The sequence below is a fragment of the Pristiophorus japonicus genome, chromosome 18 (genome assembly GCF_044704955.1).
Source record: "Pristiophorus japonicus isolate sPriJap1 chromosome 18, sPriJap1.hap1, whole genome shotgun sequence".
Taxonomy (NCBI): Eukaryota; Metazoa; Chordata; class Chondrichthyes; family Pristiophoridae; genus Pristiophorus; species Pristiophorus japonicus.
This window is the reverse complement of record NC_091994.1, coordinates 91,455,665-91,476,658: the sequence shown is the minus strand read 5'-3', so window position 1 is coordinate 91,476,658 and position 20,994 is coordinate 91,455,665. Positions and strand designations below refer to the sequence as shown.

At 47.2% G+C, this 20,994-nt stretch overlaps 2 protein-coding genes across 3 annotated transcripts in view; one reads left to right on the top strand and one right to left on the bottom strand.

The window, feature by feature from the left end:
- acap3a (ArfGAP with coiled-coil, ankyrin repeat and PH domains 3a) overlaps positions 1–4,122 on the bottom strand; it is a 355,855-nt gene extending 351,733 nt beyond the window's left edge. The window contains exon 1 of the mRNA XM_070860337.1: positions 3,912–4,122. Coding sequence (XP_070716438.1) covers positions 3,912–4,000 — 89 coding nt within the window. The 5' untranslated portion in view covers positions 4,001–4,122. The remainder of the gene's footprint in view (positions 1–3,911) is intronic.
- A 1,828-nt stretch (positions 4,123–5,950) lies between these two features.
- pusl1 (pseudouridine synthase like 1) overlaps positions 5,951–20,994 on the top strand; it is a 112,634-nt gene continuing 97,590 nt past the window's right edge. For both annotated transcript variants that reach the window (XM_070860336.1, XM_070860335.1), the window contains exons 1-2: positions 5,951–6,051; positions 7,538–7,595. In XM_070860336.1, coding sequence (XP_070716437.1) covers positions 5,996–6,051; positions 7,538–7,595 — 114 coding nt within the window. In that variant the 5' untranslated portion in view covers positions 5,951–5,995. The remainder of the gene's footprint in view (positions 6,052–7,537; positions 7,596–20,994) is intronic.

Here is a 20,994-nt window from a genome sequence, read left to right as displayed (position 1 = left end):
TTGGATGGGAGAGCAGAAGCATTGATTGCTATCAGCAGACATATGGATCCTCTACTTATGGATGTTGAGGAGGATGGTAACAGGAGAGAAAGGATGTCACTCGGAGGCTCACCAGGTTTCCTTCAAGAACCTCTTTTGTCTTTATTTCCTTTCCCTTTTCTTACCAGGCTGTGGCAGCAAAGCAGAACATGGAAAGCGGGGTCCTCTGTACTCTGCGGAAATCTTTATTAGTCGGGAAATTGTGTTGGGGAAATTGATGGGATTGAAGGCCGATAAATCCCCAGGGCCTGATGGACTGCATCCTAGAGTACTTAAGGAGGTGGCCTTGGAAATAGCGGATGCATTGACAGTCATTTTCCAACATTCCATTGACTCTGGATCAGTTCCTATGGAGTGGAGGGTAGCCAATGTAACCCCACTTTTTAAAAAAGGAGGGAGAGAGAAAACAGGGAATTATAGACCGGTCAGCCTGACCTCAGTAGTGGGTAAAATGATGGAATCAATTATTAAGGATGTCATAGCAGTGCATCTGGAAAATGGTGACATGATAGGTCCAAGTCAGCATGGATTTGTGAAAGGGAAATCATGCTTGACAAATCTTCTGGAATTTTTTGAGGATGTTTCCAGTAAAGTGGACAAAGGAGAACCAGTTGATGTGGTATATTTGGACTTTCAAAAGGCTTTCGACAAGGTCCCACACAAGAGATTAATGTGCAAAGTTAAAGCACATGGGATTGGGGGTAGTGTGCTGACGTGGATTGAGAACTGGTTGTCAGACAGGAAGCAAAGAGTAGGAGTAAACGGGTACTTTTCAGAATGGCAGGCAGTGACTAGTGGAGTGCCGCAAGGTTCTGTGCTGGGGCCCCAGCTGTTTACATTGTACATTAATGATTTAGACGAGGGGATTAAATGCAGTATCTCCAAATTTGCAGATGATACTAAGTTGGGTGGCAGTGTGAGCTGCGAGGAGGAATGCTATTAGGCTGCAGAGTGACTTGGATAGGTTAGGTGAGTGGGTATATGCATGGCAGATGAAGTATAATGTGGATAAATGTGAGGTTATCCACTTTGGTGGTAAAAACAGAGAGACAGACTATTATCTGAATGGTGACAGATTAGGAAAAGGGAAGGTGCAACGAGACCTGGGTGTCATGGTACATCAGTCATTGAAGGTTGGCATGCAGGTACAGCAGGTGGTTAAGAAAGCAAATGGCATGTTGGCCTTCATAGCGAGGGGATTTGAATACAGGGGCAGGGAGGTGTTGCTACAGTTGTACAGGGCCTTGGTGAGGCCACACCTGGAGTATTGTGTACAGTTTTGGTCTCCTAACTTGAGGAAGGACATTCTTGCTATTGAGGGAGTGCAGCGAAGGTTCACCAGACTGATTCCCGGGATGGCGGGACTGACCTATCAAGAAAGATTGGATCAACTGGGCTTGTATTCACTGGAGTTCAGAAGAATGAGAGGGGACCTCATAGAAACGTTTAAAATTCTGACGGGTTTAGACAGGTTAGATGCAGAAAGAATGTTCCCAATGTTGGGGAAGTCCAGAATCAGGGGTCACAGTCTGATGATAAGGGATAAGCCATTTAGGACCGAGATGAGGAGAAACTTCTTCACCCAGAGAGTGGTGAACCTGTGGAATTCTCTACCACAGAAAGTAGTTGAGGCCAATTCACTAAATATATTCAAAAGGGAGTTAGATGAAGTCCTTACTACTCGGGGGATCAAGAGTTATGGCGAGAAAGCAGGAAGGGGGTACTGAAGTTTCATGTTCAGCCATGAACTCATTGAATGGCGGTGCAGGCTAGAAGGGCTGAATGGCCTGCTCCTGCACCTATTTTCTATGTTTCTATGTTTCTATGAATTGCACTGTTATACATTTGTATTGCGACTTTTCCCTCATCAGAATCATTTTGGTAGGCAAGCAGGAGACTGCTGAGTATTGTGGCCTTTACCAAATGGCCAATGACTGACCCTGGCCTAATTGGGCTCGCGGCCTCCTCCTGGATACCTGCCAATCATTGGGCAAGCAGCAAAGACTACAAACTGACCCCGTGGATCAACAATTTTGAACAGCTTCACCTTAAATGCTAGTAGGAAGAAAATCTGACATGAAGGCACCTTTACCTTTTTGTTAAAAAAAATTAATTCTCGGGCTGTGGGCGTCGCTAGCAAGGCCAGCGTTTATTGCCCATCCCCGGTTGCCCTTGAGTAAGAAAGACTTGCATTTATATAGCGCTTTTCACCACCACCAGACGTCTCAAAACGCTTTAGAGCTAATGAAGTAGTTTTGGAGTGTAGTCACTGTTGTAATGCTGTAATGTAGGCAGTAATGAGCCTTCTGCCCTATCGGTGTGGATGTGCAGCGGGGGTGGGGCAGCAAGTTGGAGGGAAAGCAGTTTGAAGGGAATATTTTCGCCCTTTGCCAGGAGCGTGGAAAGGATTTCGGGCAGTGTTCGCGTACATCATACGTAATGGTGTTTCCTGTCTGGTAATGGCATAATTCATTGTCACACTTGATGTGTGGCTCATTCTGGCCACATAACTGCAATATCCCCTGTAAAAGCTGATAGCAGGACAAGTAGAGAACTAGTAGTAAATCCAGCATTACTACCACTCCCTAGTTCAACCTCCAGGGACATCCACATGGCTCTCAGCAAGGCTTGCTGCTGTGCTCACTGCATCTTGCAGACTATGAAGGCAACCTATAGCAATGTATTGTAATCAAGGAATCATTTCAATGATTAAAAAGACTTCAGTCGAGGGAGCATTTGCAAGATTTACACAAAATACAGTAACTAAGGGCATCTTGATCCACAGAACACGACTGATCACAGCAATGGTGCCCCTGATCCCACAGCTGCTTGTACCCACATCTGGCAGCTCTGCAGGCACGGAATTAATGACCCTTTCTCTCCCCATATTGGATCTCACGCCATTCAAGGTCGCTGCAATTGTTCAACATCAAGTCAAAATGCACTGTGTCAATAATGAATGGACAGGCGTCCAGCAATCTAATGGCAACAAATGACTTCGGTGGAAATGACTGGCAATGGTGTGTGGCTGGGATTTTTTTTTAATTTGACAAGAAATGGCGCCTCTCCTCCTGTTGCAGTTACTACACGGCATGAAACTGACAGCAGTAATGCCACAACTCCAATTACTGCGCGCCTCGTTGTATTTAGTGCAAGACTGCTCCCTCGCCCATCATTATTAAAGCGGGTGTCCTTCGACACCGTCAACCCGTGCATCATAATTTAACAAAAGAGGCGGCTCGCCATCATTCACCGCTTGGGACAGATGAATTACCCCTGAAATACAGACAATTACACGGCGAGTCTTTACGACCGATCACAAGAAATTGCCCGCACGCTGCCTTGCCCCATTTTAAAAGGACGATTTAAAATGAATCAATTGAAAAAAAATCATTTTTGGCATCTGATCGGAGCAGCCCGTTTGGATCTCATCCCGGATCACGCTCAGTCCCGCCATACCACTCGTTCGGATCATTATCACCACCCCTATTTCTGCAAGAAAACGATTGCCACAACATCATAATGCACTGACATCAGCGCCTATCTATTTCCACTCACAAAACTGTATAAAATGAAATGTCTGAAACCCAAAGCGGTTATCCAGCGCTCAGCTTCTCAGTTGAGCAGGAATGCAATGGAACCACAATGCTGGCTCGCGTTCTCAGCTTTATATTCATACAGTATGTTCATGGCTATCTGTGCAAATACAACATAATTGCCAGATTTGGACGCTTTGACTGTACTGGTTCCATCATCGGATATATATATCCATGTTCAAATCTCATTGCGGTCGCCAAAGCAGCATCTACTTTCTCGAATCTATGAATCCAGCCAAAAATATAATCCATGTTCAATGATTGCACACCCCTTACCTGAACCGAGGGGAATCTTTCACACACTCTTCAAAATCCACTGTCATTTTGATTATATTCTTCTCTCTAGTTTGGCATTCACCCTTCATTTAGTCTGCTCATCGCCTGGTTCGAGAAAATAAACGGGAGGATTGCCTGCGATTGCGTTTGATTTAGTCCAAAATAGTGTGAATAGGATCCCAGACTCTCAGAGCCATTCTCTCGCTCCCTCTGTCTCTTTGCTCGGATATAGAGTATCCGCCAGCCGAACCCACGCCTCTGGGAGCTGTCAATCTGACAGAGGGTTAACGCCCCGCCGGTTTGGTGGCGTTGTGACTAGTAGAGGGCGGCCATCTTTGATAAAGGCACAGCTGTCCTGCAATTCATTCGGCGCTCATTGAACAAATTTCCCTAAATCAGGAAAAGGGGACGTGGAGGCAGGCGAACGACAAACCTACAGGATTAAGTGAAAGGGAAACCAAAGCAGTGGATGGATCTACAAAAGAAAGACTTGCATTTATATAGCGCCTTTCATCACCACCGGACGTCCCAAAGCGCTTTACAGCCAATTAAGTACTTCTTTGGGGGGAGTGCAGTCACTGTTGTAACGTGGGAAACGCGGCAGCCAGTTTGCACACAGCAAGACCCACAAACAGCAATGTGATAATGACCAGGTTACAAAAAACAGAAAATGCTGGAAATACTCAGGTCAGGCAACGATGAGAAACGTTAACTCTGTTTCTCTCCACAGATGCTACCTGACCTGCTGAGTATTTCCAGCGTTTTCTGTTTTTGTTTCAGATTTCAGCATGCGTGGCATTTTGCTTTTGTATTAATGACCAGGTAATCTGTTTTAGTGATGTTGATTGAGGGATAGATATTGGCCACATCGTCTGCATGCCCGACACGAGACTCCCAAAGCAAGTGCTCTACTCGGAACTCCGACATGGCAAGCGAGCCCCAGGTGGGCAGATGAAATGCTTCAAAGACACCCTCAAAGCCTCCTTGATAAAGTGTAACATCTGCACTGACACCTGGGAATCCCTGGCCCAAGACAACCCAAAGTGGAACAGCAGCATCCGGGAGGGCGCTGAGCTCCTCGAGTCTCGTCGCCGAGAGCATGCAGAAAACAAGCGCAGACAGCAGAAGGAGCGTGCGTCAAACCAGACTCCCCACCCACCCTTTCCTTCAACAACTGTCTGCCCTGCTTACGACAGAGACTGTAATTCCTCTATTGGACTGTTTAACCACCTGAGAACTCACTTTTAGAGTGGAAGCAAGTCTCCCTCGATTTCGAGGGTCTGCCCATGATGATGGTATTGGCCAGGACACCAGGGATAACTCCCTTGTTCTTCTTCAAAATATAATGGTCATTGGATCTTTTACCTCCACCTGGGGGGATAGACGAGCCTCGGTTTAACGTCTCATCCGAAAGACGGCACCTCCGACAGTGCAGCGCTCCCTCAGCACCGCACTGGAGTGTCAGCCGAGATTTTTGTGCTCAAGTCCCTTGAGTGGGACTTGAACCCAGAAACCTGCTGACACTGTAAGACCATGGGATAATAGGTAAGAATACTTGGTGCACTCGCCTGATATTGCTGGGTTTGAACAGGGGCATTAACTGGATGAATGGCTGTGCTGTGAGTGTGGAGGTTGGAGCAGTACCAGGTGTGAGCGGCCCTGGCCCCGCCCCCAGAACCGGCGCTGCACGCGAGCCGCCGCCCCTCAGCCCCGCCCCTTTGTAGCGACGTCCCGTCGCAGACGCACACTCACGCACCGCCTCCCCGGGCAACGCCGCCTCCGATTGGTTGGAAACCATGTGACGGCATCAGAGGCACGCTGGCACTCCGCAAGGACCCTGAATACGCCCTATCTCCCGCATTGCCCAAACGATCAGGGCGGTCCCGGCGCTGCCTGTGCAAACTTTACTCCGCCCCCCGAAAGAGCTGCGGCGCTCGGACGCGGCGGCGCCCAGTGTAAAGTCCGAGTGGAATATTCTGGCTACACTGCCGCGGTGCTGCTGGCAGCCGGTTCTCGCGCTCATTTTGCTGTCGGGCTCCTCCGGTTGTTCCGGGGGCCTGGCGGGCAGTGTCGCTCCGGGACCAATGGCGGAGGCGGCGCGGTATTTACTCTATTTCCAATATTGCGGCACTAAGTACAGGTGGGTGGGAGGCCCAGCCTCCAGACTCCCCAAATAACCGCCTTTCGGATCAGACGTTAAACCGAGGCTCCGTCTGCTCTCTCAGATGGAGGTGAAAGACCCAGGGCTCTATTTCAAAGAGGAGCACGGGAGTTATCTCCGGTGTCCTGGCCAATATTTATCCCACAATCAACATCACTAAAACATTATCTGGTCATTATCACATTGCTGTCTGTGGGAGCTTGCTGTCCACACATTGGCTGCCACGTTCCCTACATTACAACAGTGACTACACTCCAAAAGTATTTCATTGGCTGTAAAGCGCTTTGAAACATCCAGTGGTTGTGAAAGGCACTATATAAATGCAAGTCTCTCTCAATGCTGTTCACTCTTCTTACCAATTAAATGTTAGCACATGCCCCCTTTTCAATAAAAACTGTAACTTAAACCGAAATTAAAGGAAACTCAACAAATTAAAGCAAAATTCTATTTTCCAGGGGTGATGCGGTACTTCAGTCCCTCCGGTGCCCTATCAGTAGCAGAAGGCCTCAAACGTGCCGGTGGACACCGCGTGCTCCATCTCCAGGGACACCCAGGTGCAAACATAGCGGTGGAAGAGAGGCAGGCAGTCAGGCCGAACGACCCCCTTAACCGCCCGCTGCCTGGACCGGTTAATACCACCTTGGCGGGGCCCGAGAGCAGTCCTACGCGGAGGTCTCCGCTCCATGCTGTTTGCAGCTCTCAGTGCAGGCAGCAATTTGCCCCAGTGTCTCTAGACTAACGAGGGGAAAATCACGCAGGCAACCGACCACCCCGATGGTTGTCCAATGTCACCTGTTGCGCAATTCACATGTGTGTATCTCGGGTGAGGACAGGATCAGACCCCCTTTCTGAACAGCCTGCCAGACACACACACAAGAATAGCCACATCATAAATGAGTGGCTTTGGGAGCGGAGCAGAGAGGACGGAAATGAATATATTTCAACTTGGTTACATGGATCTTATTCTACAGTGTTAACCGCTGCAGCGTTTAAACTCAGACCGAACATCCCAGAATGATGTTTCAATTCTTAAGCAAGTAGTTTTGAGACTGTGATTTAGCACCTCGGTGTTAGCAGGACTACACAGTCCTGCCAATCAGTTCAAGGGACCTGGGAAAATTTACCATATCACTTTTAAGTGACAATTGTTAGACCAAACTCTGACCAGTGGCATTAATATTTATTTGTTGCAAGTATAACTATAATTGCAAATAAACAAATATATTGGTGTCTTCTCACTTGTGTACATTATTGCCTGCTGCATTATATTCTATGATTTCCTGTATCATAGTTCCACGTTAGATATGTCGCTAAAATCCTTTTGTTAAACGTCACGAATGGTAGGCTTTCTCTGAAAGCTGCAGGCTCTCAATGGGTTTATGTTCTAGTGCAGTTCATCACGTAGTATCTCTGTTAACTATGTAAGATGACCATTAATACAAACACTATATTTTACTCTTTACAGCGGAGTAATGAAAACTCCTTCACACCAACCTATTCCGGGGGTTCAAAATTACTTGGAGGTAAGTGATAATGTAAAGTTACTATCATAACCTCTCAAGCAGGGCTTTCCTGCACTAAATTTGGAATGCTCTGTATTAACTGATCTCCAAAAATAAAATGAGTCAATAAAATGCAGGGGTCTAACCTGGTTTTTGTAGTTGTATTTTAATTCAGTTTAAAGTGTTTTGATACACAGGTATATAATAACCTAGTAAAGCAGTGCTTTGCCGTTTGTGAGAGATGTATAGGGCAGGTTGCAGATTTATATGCGATTGTGGAGCATGGTGAATCTTGGGACAGAAAGACTTACATTTATTAGCGCCTTTCACGACCATCAGATGTCTCAAAACGCTTTACAGCCAATGAAATACTTTTGGAGTGTAGTCACTGTTGGAAACACAGCTGCCAATTTGTACACAGCAAGCTCCTACAAACAGCAATGTGATAATGACCAGATAATCTCTGTTTTGTTACATTGATTGAGGGATAAATATAGGCAAGGATACCGGGAATAACTCCTCTGCTCATCTTTAACATCCACCTGAGAGAGCAGACGAGGCCTCGGTTTAACATCTTATACGAAAGATGGCACCTCCGACAGTGCAGCACTCCACTGGAGTGTCAGCCTAGGTTTATGTGCTCAAATCCCTGGAGTGGGACTTGAACCCACAACCTTCTGTCTCAGAGGCGAGTGTGCTACCCACTGAGCCATGGCTGACATTTGTGGGAAAGCAAGTGGGAACCCTACTAACTCTGCTTTCCTTGATTTCCATAAGACTTTCAAGCTAGACTATTTCCTCTAGTTGGGATATCAGTGACGTCGAATCATCAACTTAAAATTATTACTGAGAGTGAGGAAAGGGGTTAAGAGAACTATGCAGAGGGTTGTTGGAGCATGGAATTCTTTACTGTAGGGAGTGGTTGAGGCAAAGACCATTGCATCGTTTAAGGGAAAAGTGGATAAATATTTGAAGCACAGGAAGATAGAGGAGCGAGCAGGGCAGTGAGATTTGTTTCGGATTGCCCTGAAAAAGGGCAGGCAGAGGCACGATGGGACAAATGGCTTCTTTCTTGTACCTTCATGCAACCCTCATGAAGAAGTCAAAAGGGAAAGTTTTGCTTGACCAACCTCATAGAACTTTTTGAAGAGGTAACAGAGAGAGTAGACAAGGGTAATGCAGTAGATGTAATTTATCTAGAGGTACCCCATAATAGACCGATGAACAAGGTCAGAGAATGTGGAGTCAGGGGACAAGTAGCAGAATGGATAGCTAGCTGGCTTCAAGACAGAAAGCAGAGAGTGGGGTAAAGGGTAGCTATTCACAGTGGCAGAAGGTGGGTAGTGGTGTTCCGCAAGGATCTGTACTGTTGTTCACAATTTATATTAACGATTTAGACTTTGGAATCAAAAACACAATTTCTAAATTTGTGGGTGACCCCAAATTGGGGGATAGTCAATTCTGAGGAGGACTGCAACAAATTACAGGAGGACATTAATAAACTTGCAGAATGGGCCTATAATTGGCAAAGAAGTTCAACACAGATAAATGTAAGGTATTGCATTTTGGTGGGAAGAATAGGGAGGTCACTTATTACTTGGAGGGTGCGAGTCTGGGTGGGGTAGAGAAACAAAGGGATCTCGGATACAAATACACAAATCACTAAATGTTGCGACACAGGTTAGCAAGGCCATAAAAAAAAACCAAGCACTAAGGTTTATTTCTAGAGGTATAGAATTGAAAAGTAGGGAAATTATGCTAAACCTGTATCGACCCTTGGTTAGAGTACTGCGTACAGTTCTGGTCGCCATATTATAAAAAGGATATAGAAGTACTGGAGAGGGTGCAGAGAAGATTTACAAGGATGATACCAGGAATGTGAGGGTATGCAAGGAAAGACTGAACAGACTGGGTCTCTTTTCTCTTGAAAAAAGAAGGCTGAGGGGTGACCTAATAGAGGTCTTTAAAATTCTGAAAGGTTTTGATAGAGTGGATACAGAGCGAATGTTTCCACTGTGGGGAAGAGCATAACTGGGGGCTATCAATATAAGATAGTCACCAAGAAATCCAATAAGGAATTCTTTACCCAAAGAGTGGTGAGAATGTGGTACTCATTACCACAGGGAGTGATTGAAGCAAATAGTATAGATGCATTTAAGGGGAGCTAGATAAGAATATGAGGGAGAGGGGAATAGAGGGTTATGCTGATAGAGTTAGATGAGGAAAGACGGGAGGAGGCTCGAGTGGAGCATAAACGCCGGCATGGATTGGATGGGCCGAATGGCCTGTTTCAGTGTCGTATATCCTATTTAAAGTTGGAAGCTATGGGAGTACCTGGTCAAGCCTTCGATTGTTCCAGGTAAAGTACTCAAAGGATAGGATTAGTGTTAGGATAGAGACACGAGTCCGTGAGCCAATCAGTCTCGAGAGAGGAATGAAGCAGAGCCGCCAAGTACTGATAGAAATCAACAAATGTCGATTACTGTTGCAATGATTACTTCTGAGATCCCCTGTCTGGCCCTAGAAAGGACCCACAACCCTGTCCCATTGATTAGCCCATTGTTCGAGATGGTGGGTAGAGCACTAGATCCCCAGTCGAGTCCACCAAAAAACACACGATCATCTGTGAAAAGCAACATTGTAATTCCTCCCGAATGCCTGATCCAGTATCAGTGTTACCCATCCTATTCACCGGCTTCAGCAATGATGTGCTGGGCCTGCATCGTCAGGGGCGATCTCAGTCTATCCGTTTTAGAGATTTCAAAACATAAAAACAATTCAATGGATTAATGTAATCATGTTACTGTCAAATGTGTTTTTTATATTTTTGGTTAAACCCTTAGTTTACAGATTAGAAATTTTAGTTTGTGAGGGAAAAATGGTAAAAAGAAAATAGTTAGGAATTTATAATGGAATAAAGTTGACAAAAACATGACAACAAGAAGTGAAGTGGCAACAGAGAGGAAGTGTGCACACAGGTAAGATTTTAATATGAAAGATAACACACAAGCTTAAAAGCCAGTAGAATAGGGTGAATGAGTGTAAGTAAAAAATACAGGAGTATTGTACCCGGGATGACCATGGTGCATTTTGTGAGGAAGAATTTGCAGAGGTAAGATAAACGAAATCTCGGGGTTCACATATACAAGTCGAGAAGGCTGTTAAAAAGCATATGGGATCTTTGGCTTTATTAATAGAGGCATAGAGTACAAAAGCCAGGAAGTTATAGTAAACCGTTATAAATCACCAGTTAGGCCCCAGCTGGAATATTGTGTCAATTCTGGGCACCACACTTTAAGAAGGAGGTCAAGGCCTTGGAGAGGCTGCAGAGGAGATTTTACAAAATGATACAAGGGATAAGGAACTTCGGTTATGTGGCGGAATTAAAGAAACTACGATTGATGACCTTACAACAACAGCAACAACTTATATATCGCCTTTAACTTAGTAACAAGGCACTTCACAGGAGTATTATGAGTAAAACAAAACTGACACTGAGCTGCATTAGTAGAAATTAGCGCACATGATCAAAAGCTTGGTCAAAGAGGTATGTTTTAAGGAGCGTTTTGAAGGAGGAAAGAGAGTTTGAGAGGTGGAGATGTTTAGGCAGGGAGATCCAGAGCTTGGGGCCTAGGCAACAGAAGGCACGGCAACCAGTGGTTGAGTGAAATTAATTAAGGATGCTCAAGAGGGCAGAATTAGAGGAGCGCAGACATCTCAGGGGGAGGGGTGGGGGGGCTGGAGGAGATTACAGAGATAGGGCAGAGGCGAGGCCATGGAGGGATTTGAAAATAAGGATGAGAATTTTGAAATCGAGCCGTTGCTTAACCGGGAGCCAATGTAGGTCAGCGAGTACAGGGGTGATGGGTGAGGCTTGGAGCAAAGAAGATTGAGTGGAGATTTAATAGAGGTGTTCAAAAGTACGAGGGGTTTTGATAGAGTAGATAGGGAGAGATTGTTTCCATTGGCGGATGGGTCGGTAATCAGAGGACACAGAGTTAAAATCATTGGTTAAAGAACCAGCGGGGAGATGAGACATTTTTTTACGCGGTGAGTTATTCTGATCTGGAATGCACTGCCTGAAAGGGGGGGTGGAAACATTCAATCGCAACTTTCAAAAGGCAATTGGATACTTACTTGAAAAGAAACAATTTGTAGGGCTCGGGGGAGAGAGTGGGAGAATGGGACTAATTAGATTGCAATTTCAAAGAGCCGGCACAGGCACAATGGGTCAAATGGCCTCCTTCAGCGCTGTAATATTCTTGGAGTCTGTTACAAGCATGTAACACATTTGATCGTTCCTGTGTCTAAGGATGCAGGGTTGGAGCAGTTCACGGCAGAAATTATGCAGCTTGCACAAACTCTGCCAGGATGTTCTTGGCATTGCGATATTGGATGCATCTTTAATGGCCCTTGTTCGAGTTACAAGCGCAGGACAGCCGCCAACCCTTGCCTTGATACAGGAAAGTTGGATTAGGGCTGTGTGATTTTACTTTGTCGTCAGCAGAGTAGCATGTCTGTGAAAGTGAAGGATAAAAAGTACTGATTACTAAGAGAGGCGTGTCGGGTCTTTTATTTCATGCTGGTTGAATTGGCTGATAGTGTGCAAAAAAAACTGCAGCATTGTGTGCATTCACAGTCCTTTTATGGTCATGCTGCCATGTCCCTCCTTGGTAAGTTTAGAGTAAAACTTAGAGAACTAAACCATGTGCAAGAAAGTCATATCTTAAGCTGCTGATCGACATCTGTAAACCGGAGTATAAATGCACCACCTTATTTTGGGAACTAATCGTTTCACACAGTGGTTTCATACAGCTAAAAGTGAATTTATTTTCCCCTGTGACTCGGTAGATAAATGTCCACGCGGTGGGATACTGCTAATAGACACGAGAGAGAGAGAGAGAGAGACAGTAAAGCCACGAAATGTGGCCTCCGTGTTTCTGGGCTCTGGAGCTGCCCATGCCTGATTGGTCAGGATCGCTGCCGAGAAGGACATGTTTGCAGACATTGGGTGAGAATAGGATTGGAACAGCCTGCAATGTCCCAGGGTCACACAGCACGCTATTGCTCATGATGTCGGCTCAAACATGAAGAATTGAGACTTTATAGTTGTTGTCTCTGGAACAGTATCCCACCATAAAACAGGTTATCTGCTCATTAACTCATTGTTTGTGGGAGCTTACTGTGCGCATATTACAACAGTGACCACACTTCAAAACATACTTAATTGGCTGTAAAGCGCTTTGGGACGTCCGGTGGTCGTGAAAGGCGCTATATAGATGCACTTCATTTTTTTTCTTTCATAAGTCAGTGCCTTTGCGAGAGCAGGGATGATAAAAGTAAATTTATTAAAAAAAGACCATGGGGTCGAAATTCCGTGTTTACCGCCACTTGTTACCGCCGGCGGGAGGCTGCTAACGGGCGGCAAAGACCTCCCTTCGACGGTGTCCACGTCTGCGCAGAATCGCCAAGAGCTAACGTTGCGGCGGCTATCGCCACCCGCGTGGTGACATCATCCAGCGTGCAATGCCCCCTTGGCGCCTCTATCGCGATATTTAGTATGAATGTCGGCCTACCCGGCAGGCGTTCTTACAGCCCCGGAAACCGCGTTGAGTAAACAGCAGGACTTGGGCGCAATCGCCCAGAGAGCAAGCTAAGCTTTTTCTTTCTTTATTTCTTCATATTTTCACTTGTTGTAACAGTGTGAAAGTTTGTGTGTGGGTCGGGGAAGTTTGTGTGTGGGTCGGAGGAGTTTGTGTGTGGGTCGGAGGAGTTTGTGTGTGGGTCGGAGGAGTTTGTGTGTGGGTCGGAGGAGTTTGTGTGTGGGTCGGGGAAGTTTGTGTGTGGGTCGGGGAAGTTTGTGTGTGGGTCGGAGGAGTTTGTGTGTGGGTTGGGGAAGTTTGTGTGTGGGTCGGAGGAGTTTGTGTGTGGGTTGGGGAAGTATGTGTGTGGGTCGGAGGAGTTTGTGTGTGGGTCGGGGAAGTTTGTGTGTGGGTTGGGGAAGTTTGTGTGTGGGTCGGAGGAGTTTGTGTGTGGGTCGGGGAAGTATGTGTGTGGGTCGGAGGAGTTTGTGTGTGGGTTGGGGAAGTTTGTGTGTGGGTTGGGGAAGTTTGTGTGTGGGTCGGAGGAGTTTGTGTGTGGGTTGGGGAAGTTTGTGTGTGGGTTGGGGAAGTTTGTGTGTGGGTCGGGGAAGTTTGTGTGTGTGTCGGGGAAGTATGTGTGTGTGGGTCGGAGGAGTTTGTGTGTGGGTTGGGGAAGTTTGTGTGTGGGTCGGGGAAGTTTGTGTGTGGGTCGGGGAAGTTTGTGTGTGTGTCGGGGAAGTTTGTGTGTGGGTCGGGGAAGTATGTGTGTGTGGGTCGGGGAAGTTTGTGTGTGGGTCGGAGGAGTTTGTGTGTGGGTTGGAGGAGTTTGTGTGTGGGTCGGGGAAGTTTGTGTGTGGGTCGGAGGAGTTTGTGTGTGGGTCGGAGGAGTTTGTGTGTGGGTCGGAGGAGTTTGTGTGTGGGTCGGGGAAGTTTGTGTGTGGGTCGGGGAAGTATGTGTGTGTGGGTCGGGGAAGTTTGTGTGTGGGTCGGGGAAGTTTGTGTGTGTGGGTCGGAGGAGTTTGTGTGTGGGTCGGAGGAGTTTGTGTGTGGGTCGGGGAAGTTTGTATGTGGGTCGGGGAAGTATGTGTGTGGGTCGGGGAAGTATGTGTGTGGGTCGGAGGAGTTTGTGTGTGGGTCGGGGAAGTTTGTGTGTGGGTCGGAGGAGTTTGTGTGTGGGTCGGAGGAGTTTGTGTGTGGGTCGGGGAAGTTTGTGTGTGTGGGTCGGGGAAGTTTGTGTGTGGGTCGGGGAAGTTTGTGTGTGGGTCGGAGGAGTTTGTGTGTGGGTCGGAGGAGTTTGTGTGTGGGTCGGGGAAGTTTGTGTGTGGGTCGGGGAAGTTTGTGTGTGGGTCGGGGAAGTTTGTGTGTGGGTCGGGGAAGTATGTGTGTGTGGGTCGGGGAAGTTTGTGTGTGGGTCGGGGAAGTTTGTGTGTGGGTCGGGGAAGTTTGTGTGTGGGTCGGAGGAGTTTGTGTGTGGGTCGGAGGAGTTTGTGTGTGGGTCGGGGAAGTTTGTGTGTGGGTCGGGGAAGTTTGTGTGTGGGTCGGGGAAGTTTGTGTGTGTGGGTCGGGGAAGTTTGTGTGTGGGTCGGGGAAGTTTGTGTGTGGGTCGGGGAAGTTTGTGTGTGGGTCGGAGGAGTTTGTGTGTGGGTCGGGGAAGTTTGTGTGTGGGTCGGGGAAGTATGTGTGTGTGGGTCGGGGAAGTTTGTGTGTGGGTCGGGGAAGTTTGTGTGTGGGTCGGGGAAGTTTGTGTGTGTGTCGGGGAAGTTTGTGTGTGGGTCGGGGAAGTTTGTGTTTGGGTCGGAGGAGTTTGTGTGTGGGTCGGGGAAGTTTGTGTGTGGGTCGGGGAAGTTTGTGTGTGGGTCGGAGAAGTTTGTGTGCGGGTCGGGGATGTTTGTGTGTGGATCGGGGAAGTATGTGTGTGTGGGTCGGGGAAGTATGTGTGTGTGGGTCGGGGAAGTTTGTGTGTGGGTCGGGGAAGTATGTGTGTGTGGGTCGGGGAAGTATGTGTGTGTGGGTCAGGGAAGTATGTGTGTGTGGGTCGGGGAAGTATGTGTGTGTGGGTCGGGGAAGTTTGTGTGTGGGTCGGAGGAGTTTGTGTGTGGGTCGGGGAAGTTTGTGTGTGGGTCGGGGAAGTTTGTGTGTGGGTTGGGGAATTTTGAGTTTTTGTTTCTTCCCGTTTTCCAGCGAACATGGCGGCAGCCTTCCGTCAGGAATTCCAGTCGACCCCCTGAGCTCCCGCCCGAGGATCAGTATGCAACGCCACCTTCCGGAAATACCAGGGGACCGAGGGTCTAGTGAGAAGGAGGAACTGAAGGATGTCCTTATTTGGCGGAAAATTGTGTTAGGAAAATTGATGGGATTGAAAGCTGATAAATCCCCGGGGCCTGATAGTCTGCATCCCAGATTACTTAAGGAAGTGGCCCTAGAAATAGTTGATGCATTGGTGATCATTTTCCAACAGTCTATCGACTCTGGATCAGTTCCTATGGACTGGAGGGTAGCTAATGTAACAACACTTTTTAAAAAAGGAGGGAGAGAGAAAACGGGTAATTATAGCCTGACATCGGTAGTGAAGAAAATGTTGAATCAATTATTAAAAATGAAATAACAGCGCATTTGGAAAGCAGTGACAGGATCGGTCCAAGTCAGCATGGATTTACGAAAGGGAAATCATGCTTGACAAATCTTCTGGAATTTTTTGAGGATGTAACTAGTAGAGTGGACAAGGGAGAACCAGTGGATGTGGTGTATTTGGACTTTCAAAAGGCTTTTGACAATGTCCCACACAAGAGATTGGTGTGTAAAATCAAAGCACATGGAATTGGGGGTAATATACTGACGTGGATAGCGAACTGGTTAGCAGACAGGAAGCAGAGAGTCGGGATAAACGAGTCCTTTTCAGAATGGCAGGCAGTGACTAGTGGAGTGCCGCAGGGCTCAGTGCTGGGACCCCAGCTCTACAATATACATCAATGATTTAGATGAAGGAATTGAGTGTAATATCTCCAAGTTTGCAGATGACACTAAACTGGGTGGTGGTGTGAGCTGTGAGGAGGATGCTAAGAGGCTGCAGGGTGACTTGGACAGGTTAGGTGAGTGGGCAAATGCATGGCAGATGCAGTATAATGTGGATAAATGTGAGGTTATCCACTTTGTGGGCATAAACGCGAAGACAGAATATTATCTGAATGGCGGCAGATTAGGAAAAGGGGAGGTGCAACGAGACCTGGGTGTCATGGTACATCAGTCATTGAAAGTTGGCATACAGGTACAACAGGCGGTGAAGAAGGCAAATGGCATGTTGGCCTTCATAGCTAGGGGATTTGAGTAGAGGAGCAGGGAGGTCTTACCTGGAATATTGTATTCAGTTTTGGTCTCCTAATCTGAGGAAGGACATTCTTGCTATTGAAGGAGTGCAGCGAAGGTTCACCAGACTGGTTCCCAGGATGGCTGGACTGACATATGAGGAGAGACTGGATCAACTGGGCCTTTATACATTGGAGTTTAGAAGGATGAGAGGGGATCTCATAGAAACATATAAGATTCTGACGGGACGGGACAGGTTAGATGCGGGTAGAATGTTCCCGATGTTGGGGAAATCCAGAACCAGGGGACACAGTCTTGGGATAAGGGGTAGGCCATTTAGGACTGAGATGAGGAGGAACTTCTTCACTCAGAGAGTTGTTAACCTGTGGAATTCCCTGCTGCAGAGAGTTGTTGAAGCCAGTTCATTGGATATATTCAAGAGGGAGTTAGATATGGCCCTTACGGCTAAAGGGATCAAGGGGTATGGAGAGAAAGCAGGAAAGGGGTACTGAGGGAAAGATCAGCCATGATCTTATTGAATGGTGGTGCAGGCTCGAAGGGCCGAATGGCCTGCTCCTGCACCTATTTTCTATGTTTCTATGTTTAGCGCTGCTCTCTCATCTTTGGGCGTAAAAACTGAATTTAGTAGTTGGAGCCTGCACCGAACGCCCGGTGGTAAAATCAGCATTCAGGCGGTGACACCGCCTCAAAAACAGCGGTACCGCATTTCCACCCCCATGTGTTAAACATATTATTCAAAAACCTCTCCTATCCTGTCCACCCCCTAAACTGAGTACAGGTCACAGATTGATCACAATGTTAAATATAATATGTCCAGATTCTCTCGTTATCATTTTAAACTTCAGTGAAAGCTGCCGAAGGTTGGTGTGCAGTGAGGAATCGTTCCTTTGACAATCATATATTACAGATTGGCAACTTAGCCTTGAGATTAAAAACAACTTCAATGCATTGCCTGGTGCTTGGCCTCCTTCCACACTGTGTCAGGGTGTTGGCCATTTGAAAATGAGTCACAGGCAGCCTTCCCCAGATTGGAGTGGGCTTGCGGAGCGGGGCGGGGGTGTGAGTGTAACCTCAGGTACCCTGCGACAGATTAGAGTTCACGGATCAGTGTGCATCGATTGTACCAGTGACACCGAGGCGTTGTATTGCCGGCCACAACACGGATTTGCTCTGCCGTTACACTAACGCTGCCACAGTTGTTTTTGTTGTCAACCATCGGCTTCTGTTGTTGGACACACAGCGTGCAAACTGGAGATGGGCTGGGTCCCACTGATACCCTTTGATTCCACTGAGCGCCTGTGCTACTCAAGGGTTGAGCTGCTCAATCAGTGAGAACAGAGGGACTGCTGAGTGGTAGCCAATTATACCTGCTCATCGATCTCCCACTGCTTGCTTCAACCTGCTCCCACTGCTTGTGTTTCTTGTACATGGGGATTCACTTTCTCTCCAGCTGCAGTGGTTTACTAATGGCCATCAAATTGCTCAAGCTCTGTAAAAAAAAAAAAAAAAATTCCAATCCCTTCACAAAAAAAATGTTTCTTTGTTTCCCTACCTCATTTTCACTCACCAGTTCTTTCTCTCGGTCTTTCCCTTTGTGTTCCAGCCTCCCTCTCTTTCTCCCTCTGGCCGTGGCTCAATGGGCAGCACACTCATCTATCTGTGAGTCAGCAGGTTGTGGGGTCAAGTCCCACTCCAGGGACCTGAGCACAAAAAAAAAATCTAGGCTGACTCTCCACTGTCGGAGGTGCCGTCTTTCGGATGAGACGTTAAACCGAGGCCCCGTCTGCTCTCTCAGGTGGACGCCAAAAGATTCCATGGCACTATTTCGAAGAAGAGCAGGGGAGTTATCCCCGGTGTCCTGGCCAATATTTATCCCGCAATTAACATAACAAAAAAACAGATTATCGGGTCATTATCACATTGCTGTTTGTGGGAGCTTGCTGTGCGCAAGTTGGCTGTCGCGTTTCCCACATTTCAACAGTGACGACACTCCAAAAGTACTTCATTGACTGTAAAGCGCGTTGAAATGTCCGGTGGTCGTGAAAGGTGCTATAAATCCAAGTCTTTCTTTTCTCCGCATACTTTTCTAAATATGTTGTCCACATGTCTTGGTGCCAACTCCTCTTCACTTCCTCTCCATCACACTTTTTGTCAGTTGGTCCTTCCTTCTAGACTGATTCCTGGGATGGGGGAATTGTTCTATGAGGAGAAATTGAGTAGACTAGGTCTATATTCCCCAGAGTTTAGAAGAATGAGAGGTGATCTCATTGAAATATATAAAATTCTTAAAGGGTCTGACAGAGTAGATGCAGGGAGGATGTTTCCCCTGGCTAGGGAGTCTAGAACCAGGGGTCACAGTCCCAGAATAAGGGGTCGGCCATTTAGGACTGAGATGGGGAGAAGTTTCTTGACTCAGAGGGTGGTGAATCTTTGGAATTCTCTACCCCAGAGCCTGTGGAGGCTCAGTCGTTGAGTATATTCACGACGGAGCTCGATAGATTTTTGGATATTAAGGGAATGAAGGGATATGGGGATAGTGCGAGAAGATGGAGTTGAGGTACAAGATCAGCCATAATCTTATTGAATGGCGGAGCAGGCTCAAAGGGTTGAATAGCCTACTCCTGCTCCTGTTTCTTACGTTCTTGTGTTCTGTTGCGTATATCTTTCTCAGTGTGTGACTTATGCATGTTCCTTTGCTGACATAGTTAGATTCTGTCTCTTAACTTTGTGAAAGCCCTGGTCATGCAGCAAGATAGCAGTCACCATGTACTGGATTGGAGTCGGGTACAACACATGCAAATCCAAGAGAAACTAGGGTGTAGAGCACAAGATTAGGAGGGAGCTGGGGCTTTGGCACAAGAGATGGAGTGGGAGCGATTGGCCTGAGGTTTGCGAGTGGTGCTTGGCCACACACTTGTGGGCGTTCACGCAGAGGGAGCAGGGAGAGAATTGTAAGGTTTGGCCCAGAAATTTTGGGATAGGCGCAGAGTGGGTGACAACCGGGAGCAGAGCAGTTGTGTAGGCCTGTGGGGCTGGGGCACAGGGCTGGAGAAATCTGGGAGGGGGGTACCAGGCCATGAAAGCACAAATGGACAACGTTCACATTGCATGCTGGGTAATTCCACAAACGGCACGTGCTCAGAGTGCACAGGTGTGGCTGAAAGCTGCCTCCACCTGCTGAGAGGTAAATTATACAGTCGAAGCCCAGGCTTTTGAGAAAGGCTGAGGCCTTTCATTAAAAACTGGAATTAAATTATTGAGTGGGTACATTTTGAATCATGCTAACGTGAAATATCTATTTAAAAAAAAATTGTTTTGAACTTATTTCAGACATTATGGGCTGGTTTTTACGTTTTAATGTTTTTGGGGCGATAATAGTGGCGGGGTGAGAAAGTTAGCGGCCGGGAATAGTTTGTGCTTTAGTATTAAAGTTTGGGCCTCTGGGCCCTGCGTCAGGGGGCACAGCGCCAAGTGAGGCCTTGTACATCTTTCTTGGTGCCAGGATGGGAAACTCCCGAGCTAAAGTGCCGGACAGGAGTGCTCCGAGAGAGTTCTGGGGGAGGGGACCTAAAAAGCCCCACAGAAACATTCCCAATACATTGCCCACTCCACCGCAATACAAATCGCTAACAAACTCAAAAGAAAAAACAATTACTCTTGCCTCGGGAATCCAATACCTACCTCTCCACCGACGGGATGGTTAGATTTGCCAGGCGGTCAATGCGGGCACACTTCTCGGCGGACGGGCCAATCAGGAGCTCAAACTCGCGCTGGAGTTGTAACATAGAAACATAGAAAATAGGTGCAGGAGTAGGCCATTCGGCCCTTCGAGCCTGCACCACCATTCAATAAGATCATGGCTGATCATTCACCTCAGTACCCCTTTCCTGCTTTCTCTCCATACCCCTTGATCCCCTTAGCCATAAGGGCCATATCTAACTCCCTCTTGAATATATCCAATGAACTAGCATCAACAACTCTCTGCGGTAGAGGTTAACAACTCGCGTGAAGAAGTTTCTCCTCATCTCAGTCTGAAATGGCTTACCCCTTATCCTTAGACTGTTATCCCCTGGTTCTGGACTTCCCCACCCCCCCAACCTCGGGAACATTCTTCCTGCATCTAACCTGTCCAGTCCCATCAGAATTTTATATGTTTCTATGAGATCCCTTCTCATTCTTCTAAACCCCAATGTATAAAGGCCCAGTCGATCCAGTCTCTCCTCATATGTCAGCCCAGCCATCCCGGGAACCAGTCTGGTGAACCTTCGCTGCACTCCCTCAATAGCAAGAACGTCCTTCCTCAGATTAGGAGACCAAAACTGAACACAATATTCCAGGTGAGGCCTCACCAAGGCCCTGTACAACTGCAGTAAGACCTCCCTGCTCCTATACTCAAATCCCCTAGCTATGAAGGCCAACATACCATTTGCCTTCTTCACCGCCTGCTGCACCTGCATGCCAACTTTCAATGACTGATGTACCATGACACCCAGGTCTCGTTGCACCTCCCCTTT